At 44.8% G+C, this 7,426-nt stretch overlaps 1 protein-coding gene across 1 annotated transcript; it reads right to left on the bottom strand.

Annotated features, from left to right (window-relative positions):
- Positions 1-238: 238 nt before the first annotated feature.
- Positions 239-6,924, bottom strand: EDN1 (endothelin 1). Its single transcript, XM_036446680.2, has 5 exons — positions 6,354-6,924; positions 4,610-4,769; positions 3,049-3,207; positions 2,557-2,670; positions 239-1,113 (listed from the first exon to the last, which is right to left on the bottom strand). Exons 1-5 carry the CDS (start codon positions 6,415-6,417, stop codon positions 1,011-1,013), a joined length of 600 nt encoding a protein of 199 aa, XP_036302573.1. The 5' UTR covers positions 6,418-6,924; the 3' UTR covers positions 239-1,010.
- Between the last annotated feature and the right edge of the window lie 502 nt (positions 6,925-7,426).

The following is a 7,426-nucleotide window of genomic DNA, read 5'->3' as shown; positions in this document are numbered from 1 at the left end:
CTGCCCAGACATATTTAACATGGTAAATATAAGGAATAAATTGTTTGAATATAAATATCTATAAAAAAATAAGTACATCAAAATTTAATCCAATCTCTTCCATTTGCCAGTTATATAAAGGAAAATAATTTTACTGCTTTAAAGCATAACCAACGTTTACTCTTCAATGTCTTTCATAAACAACCCTATACCATTGCGTTTCCAAAAATTAAGGTAAGGGAATCTTCTGATTCAATGATCTTATGGACCAGAGCTAGTAGATTACCATGAAAATGTCCTATCTACCACTGACACATTAGACAAGACTTCTATGAGGCTAGGATTTAGCATGGAGGTATCAGAGGAGGGGATAACAGGAGGGGGGAGAGTTTGGGAGGCAATAATTAAAGGTGGGAAAATATTTGTGCGAGAGTGCAATACAGGTGAGGTAGATTCATATTTATGAAACACATCCTGATTTATAGTAGTAACAGTTTCAGTTTTGCATTTTGTGAATTAAAAAATAAAGATTTTGGAGTTGTGTGTGTGTGTATTTTCTTAACTCAATTATGTTTTCACTTTGTGCATTCCTTAGGCAATCTCTTCGTGGACTATGCAGTTTCTCTCTGAACGGTGCCGGGCGCCTGAGCGAGACACAAACACTTCCTTCCTACCCTTGTCAGGAGCCCCACCGGCAAGCGGAGTCTCCTCTCCGCCCTGTGGAGGATGCCATCATAATTTACAGTCATCATGTCACTCTGCTTCCTCTGAATGGTCCATTGTCACCCCAAAGGGGGACAGACAAAAGCAATGACCAGTGATGGAAGCAAATGAAGATGGGCCGGGGGACTCCTTAACCGTTTGTGGAATGTTTAGAAGGAGGACGCTGATCTGAGGCCAGTCTGGAGCAAGAAATGCTCTAAGGAGGAAGGATGCTTTTGCTGTGATGCAGGCCGGTGTGGAGAGAGAGCGGTCAGCCGCACAGCGCGCTGTCTCTGTGGAGGAGAAGGCTTCAGATGGGATGGTTGTAATCAGTGTGTTCGGTTGTGGGTCACTTTCTTCTCTCTGGAGAGCTTGGCTTTCAGCTTTGCAATACGAAAAGAAGTTTTGATGCTGTTGCTGATAGCCTCCAACCTATTAAGATAAGAGAAAACAAATGTGATTTTTTTTTCTTTAATCATTCCTGGGCAAAATAAATGTCTAAAATTAGAGTCTGGCACAAACAAATTCAATTTCACCACCATGGGCCCTTTGCTAACCTCAGATGCAAATAAAGCCTGCCTTGGTGCCTAAAATGGGGAAAGGGTGCAGAGAGAACAAATAATGTGCTCATATCTAAAGGTAATTGGGTATTAAATACAATTTTAAAATACAATTTTAAGGTATCCTTTTTTTTTTTTTTTTTTTTTTTGTATCCCTATCCCACCCTTAGTGGAAAAAAATTTTAAAAGGTGTATTTATAGGCCCAAAGCAAATGTTGACAATTAAAACAAACTCCTTTTTTTTTTTTTTTTTAAGGTTTAATGTTTTTGTTGTTTGTTAGTTTGTTTTGACAGAAGAAAGAAAAAGGGATGAGTTGTATAATATAATAGTTTATATAACAGAAACTGATAAAACATCATTTCCAGGTCAGTTCAGAAACGGTGCTTTTTGTAATCCTGAAATCTAGGGAGCATGAGTGGCCTGAGATCATAACTAGGGAAACTGCACTGGCAGGTTTGGAGTCCCAGACAGCCGAGGCTGTCGCATGCCTGGTAGTAAACAACCCAGAAGCACTTCATGACGGCCAGGCCTGTGCGCACAACACTTGGGTCATAGAACGTCTTGCCACTGTGTTTCTAGGAAAAGTTTCCACAGGCCATGAGAGGGAAGTGGAGAACATGTGACAGATCTGAAAGCAAGTGTCTTCCCTACAGGTTGCGAATCCCACAACGTGTAGGGTTTAAAAGGGTCATCCCCGTGGAGCTGCTCAAAGCAAGCCTATGGGGTTGCCTGACCCAGGTCCCTCTCTGCCCCACCTCATGCCTAACGAGAAAAGGAGTGAGCTTCTTGGAATGGTGTTGGCTCTCCACCAAATGTGTTCCCTTATAAAAAAATAAAAAAATAAACCCTCAAAACAGCATGTTCTAACTCTCACCAACCTTACCTAATGACTTTATTTTCCCTTTGGCCATCTGAACAACTGCTGCTGTTTGAAGAACTTGATCATACATGACACTTTGACTTAGGAGGAGGTGGGGGGAGTGGGAGAAAGCTCTCCCTGAAATGGTTTTTAGGTTTTCAGGAAAGTAGTAAATCTAGTAACTCAGAGAGGCAAAGACTGGGTATGACCAAATGACAAGGGTGTCTCGAGATATACTTTGTTTGGAAAAAGATCACCAAAGTGGGCAGTGACCTGCTTTCAAAGCCTTCAAAAAAAGATATGAGAGGGATTCCTCTGCTCGTTTTAACCTATAGACTATGAAGATCCCCTTTGTTATTGTTTCCTAAGCCTGCTCTCCAGTCAAGCTAAGAGTGGCTGGGGGAGCAGTCCATTAGCATTGGTGGTGGAACTAGAGGTTCTTAGGAGCCTCTTACCTTCTCATTTTTCTTCCTTCCGCCAGCTGTTGCTGAATACACTTCTTTCCAAGCGTGGAACAGTCCTTTCCTTTCTTGTGGTTATCCCAGACTTTCTCCATCGTGTCTTGGTCCCTGCTAAAATGTACACAGGGACAAACATTTCAGCAACGGCACCTTCAGTTGTTCACAATGTCTCTGTCAATCTCTTTTTCTTAAAAATGTTTATTAAAGTAGAGTTGGCATTCAGTACTATATTAGTGTCTGGTGTACAACATAGTCGTTCAACATTTATATACTTTGAGATGTGATCAACACCATAAGTCTAGTACCCATCTGTCACTGTGCCAAGTTATTACAATATTATTAGTATTTTTCTGTCCTATACACTACCTCCCCATGGCTTACTTATTTTACTCCTGGAAGTTTGTGCTTCTTATTTAAAGCATTATAATGGGAAGGAGGTCAGGAGAACATAAAACTGTTTGAAAGCAAAGATATTTTTCTATTCACCTGAGTTCTTTTCCTGCTTGGCAAAAATTCCAGCACTTCTTGTCTTTTTGGCTGACACACTGGCATCTGTCCCTCCAGTCTGTTGCTTTTGTAGGAAATAAATCCTTTAAGGATCGTTTGGTCCTAGGAGGGTTTCCAAGTCCATATGGAACAATTTTCCTATTATCAAAAGAGAAACAAAAAATATTAGCATGATTCACAGTTTTCAAAACGCTGCATTGTATGAGGTAAACTCGTCCCATTGGAACACATGGAGCTCACCACGGGGTGTTTGGTAGCAAAACTTGGGAGCATGAGGTGTGGCAAGTCAGGATCACGTGTCTGTCAGGGGCCCTGAGTGTATACTCTCAACCAGGAGAAACCAGTTTTTCTAATTCATTTCAATTTCATTTCTTAACAAAGTTCAATTTCTTCTCCACACAAACAGCATTGTTTTTTGGTCCAAAATTATGACATCTCTGTTTTAGTATCTGCTTCATATTTCCTTCCTTTTCTAACATTCCAATTAGCAATAGGTATTGGGGGAGGGGTATAGGGACGTAAAAACCATGACTCATAGACTTAGAATACCTATGTTCAATCCAGATCTTATGATAAGGTTAGAAGTGCCCTCTGAGGAGGCGGGAGGATGCCCAAGTTGGCACATCTGCGATTTGCTGATATGCCCATAGAAGGACTCCTTGCCAGAATGCTCTCCAGTAATTTCTAATGTGCTCGTTTTGATTCTTGCTTAGGAAATAAAGTCCTCCCCTTGGACGAATTACCCACCTCACTAAGTATTAGGCTTGTGGAGGTTTGTTTAGTTTGATTTGATTTTGGTCATCCCTTACTATAGTGGGGCCCTGCAGGCACTATAAATGTGTTTTTGTTTACGACTGCTTCTGAGAGGTGAACTACTTTTCAGGGGAAAAGGGTAGAAAGTGCCTCCTTCACTCTTGAGGCAAAAGGGACATTTATGGACCATGTTTCTATTACTGCCTTGAAATGGACTTTTCTAACAGCCAAGTTCAGAGGAGTCAGGACTCCCGGGTTCTCAGTCCAGCACTGCCATGAACTCTTTCCTCCACAAGTGGCTTCAATGTTTTGGGTCTCCATCTTTGTATATATAAAGTGGAGGATTAGATTATGAATCTCTTTGATCTCTCTGCCTCTTAAGTCTTTACCCTCCCATGATAAGCCATATGACCTCAGAACCTTATTCCCTGAACCCAAGCAGGTCCCATTGAGAGAGCATTTCTCCAAGTCCCCAAGCTTGAAGTCTCTCCTCAGAAATTTGTGGCAGCCTTCTGCTTGCTATCAGCTCTTTCATAGTCTTCCTGCCGTGAGTAGTCTGAGCCACAGGCCTCAGAAGAAACTCCCTTCTGCTGCTAAGAACCAAGCTGCCTTGTTCTTTTCAGGAATGGAGGGGCACTGTCCCCTCCCAAGGGGTGGGTCTCTTGCATGTTGTCAGAAAAGCAAACTGCAGGCTTCCCAGAACAGTAACTGGAGTAACTGAGCTTCCCTCTCTGGTTAAGGCAGAGCGATGGAATGACTAGGGTTACAATGCCCTCTAGAGACTCACCCGGGAGTGTTGATCCAGATGATGTCCAGGTGGCAAAAGTAGACACACTCTTTATCCAGCAGGGAAGAGCAGGAGCAGCGCTTGGAGCGGCGGGGTGCGCTGGGAGAGGGTTCCTCTCTTCCGCTGTCCGCTCCCGTGCTGAGCTCAGCGCCCAAGACAGCTGGGGAGAGAAAGAGCAGGTCAGTGGGGGAATCCCATCGGGGGCCAGGGGTGTGCTACATCACAGGATTGATGCCAGGATGAGCAGAGCAGAGCAGACAGAACCTACAGCCTGCCCTCAGCAGGGAACCCAGAGGGAAAGGGTTCTTTATTTATTCCCTCCTTTACATGTCTTCACCTTTACCCCACTGCCTTATCGACCTTCAGAGAGATTACACAAGTGCAGAAGAAACAACCACCTGGAAAGGGAGTTACCAGCCCCTTCGAGGCAACCTTCAAGGAAATGCATGGAAATGCTGCCTGTTAGAATCTGGGTTGGCTTCTGCATGACACTTAGTAGGACAGACAGCTCAACCTGCAGTGGCTTAAAATTGATGACAAAAAGGCTAGAACTGAGTAAATCCCCTGCCTGTTCCTAGGTTTGGAGCCTCTATCCCATGCACAATGACCTTCTGTTTACCCACTACTTCACATGTGTGTAGGGCAGAGAGTGGCCCAGGCGATATATACCCTTCGAAATTAGGGGGAGGTCAAGAACTTTGGGGGGATGATTGGAGGTAAAGAAGAGAAATCCGCTCTTCATATTTATTCCAGGCGGTCGCCTCCACAGAAACCACTGATCTAAGGTGAAGCTGAGCAGTGGCTCAGGGGACCTAGCTGAGGCTCTGGGGATGCTGAATTCAGAGTCCCCAGGGCAGCGGGCATGTGTGGGATCACCGCCTCCCCCTCCCGCTGCAGCACCGGCTCTGCTTCCTGATGAGTTAGCAGTGCAGCTTATCTGCCCGATTTTGTACATTTCACATGATCAGACACATTCCAGGATTTTCATTCCTTTGACATCCTTTCTCTTTAGTCAGGGTCACAAAAAGACAAAACAAGTGCATTGACCCCAGAAGGGGGACTGGGCAGATGCACACGTTCTATCTAAATCTGTAAGCAGCCAAGACTTATCCCAGCTCCCCTGCCAGGACAGGTGAACAAAACTGAAGATAGAGCTCACACTGTTCTGGGTGCCAAAAATCTGCCAAAAGAAACCTACAGTCAATAATGACACATTTTAAAGAAAACATCTGCTTCGCCCTGAAACCGCCTGGGGGGCGTTATTCAACAGACTGTTCTGCAGGTGATTTTACTGCTCAAATATTGCTTGAATGGCCTGAATAAAATTCCTTGGCTTCAAGCTGAAATGTTTAAATATTTTGCAGATTAACACACTAATAAAACAGCGTTTGAATAAGATATCCGTTCCTATGCGTCTCATTACCTGTATGAACACATACATTGCAAATGCACATTTGGCTCGATTATATCTTGTCTCTATGTTTCTTGGATTCATTGTTATAAGCCACCTAAGTACACTGTGCAGTAACCATAATGTCCTTTTAATTGCTACAGGAGCAATTGTGTTCAATAGTGGATTTTTTTTCCCCACTAGAAAATTTAAGTAGCTTTGAGTAATAATTCCCAGCGACTTGATATCTAAGCTACAGAAATAAAAAGAAGGGGGAAAAAGAAGCAAGGGAAGCTTTAAGGAGGATAAGAAGGCTTTCACCGTCCAAGAGAGTTACAAGCCAACGCTCCTTACCTGTTCCTGGAGCTCCTTGGAAAGCCACAAACAGCAGAGAGAGGATCACGGGGAAATAATCCATCCTGAAAACAATCAGAATTCCCTGCAAACTAAACCCAATAGTAGGAACGCAGAGAAGCAGCTTCAGTTCCCTCAAAGCGCTTCTGGTGGCTGTGGATCCGTCAGCCTGGGCGCTCCTCCGCGGGGAGAGAGGAGTGCCTGCGGGGAGTGAGGCGGTGGAGCGGTCGGAGGGCGCAGCGGGCGGCTGGGGGACAGCAACAGCGGAGACCAGACCGAGAACCCTCGCGGCGCTCGCTCGCTCACTTGCCCCAGCAGATGCAGGAGCGCGTCTGACTTGGACAGCTCTCCTCCGGCTTTTTATATTGAACCCCTATGGAGTGGGGGTAAACAGGGCTGACTTTATTCCAGCCTCAGACAATGTTATTGTGTTATTAGTCACCAGCAGGCAACGTGCAGCCGGAGATAAGGCCGGGCTCTAGAGGAAATCGCTGCTGACTTCAGAGGCAGACGCCCGCCGTCTGACAGTCCGGGGGCAGGGCCAGGGCCAGGAGAAAGAAAATGCCCATTGGAGACCAGGCAGACCTGCCCGTGCGGCGCTGCTGTCTGCTTCCCCTCTGCCAGCTGCCAGCCCCAGAGTTCAAGAACCACAAGAGGGACTCCAGAAAAGTCATGCCCTTGGTATGAAAAGTATGAGTGCGTTTAAATAGATTGTATTGTGTGCGGGGGATTTTTTTTTTTTTTTTGAATTGTTGTCCGCTTCATTTTCCTTTTATGTCCCTCCGATCGCTTAAACAAGGGAGCGCTCTCCCTAGTCACTGCCCCCCGCTGGGGGACAGATTATTTAGGAGATATCCAACTTTTTTCTCTTACTTCAAGCCCCTCCCCTAAAAGTCTTTTTTTGCTGAATCTCTTTGCCGTCCACGGTGAAAAAGGTCATCGCAAGGAAAGAAAGTTAAAAAAAAAAAAAAAAGATCCCTTTCAGGTCATACCCAATCTTTCAGTATTAGCAGTGAGAAACCCCACAAGGTTTCTCTGTGCCCACCTTTCTCTCCTTCAGGGAACACCCGCGT

Source organism: Pipistrellus kuhlii, unplaced genomic scaffold, assembly GCF_014108245.1.
Source record: "Pipistrellus kuhlii isolate mPipKuh1 unplaced genomic scaffold, mPipKuh1.p scaffold_m20_p_2, whole genome shotgun sequence".
Taxonomy (NCBI): domain Eukaryota; kingdom Metazoa; phylum Chordata; class Mammalia; order Chiroptera; family Vespertilionidae; genus Pipistrellus; species Pipistrellus kuhlii.
This window is presented reverse-complemented; position numbering and strand designations above follow the sequence as displayed.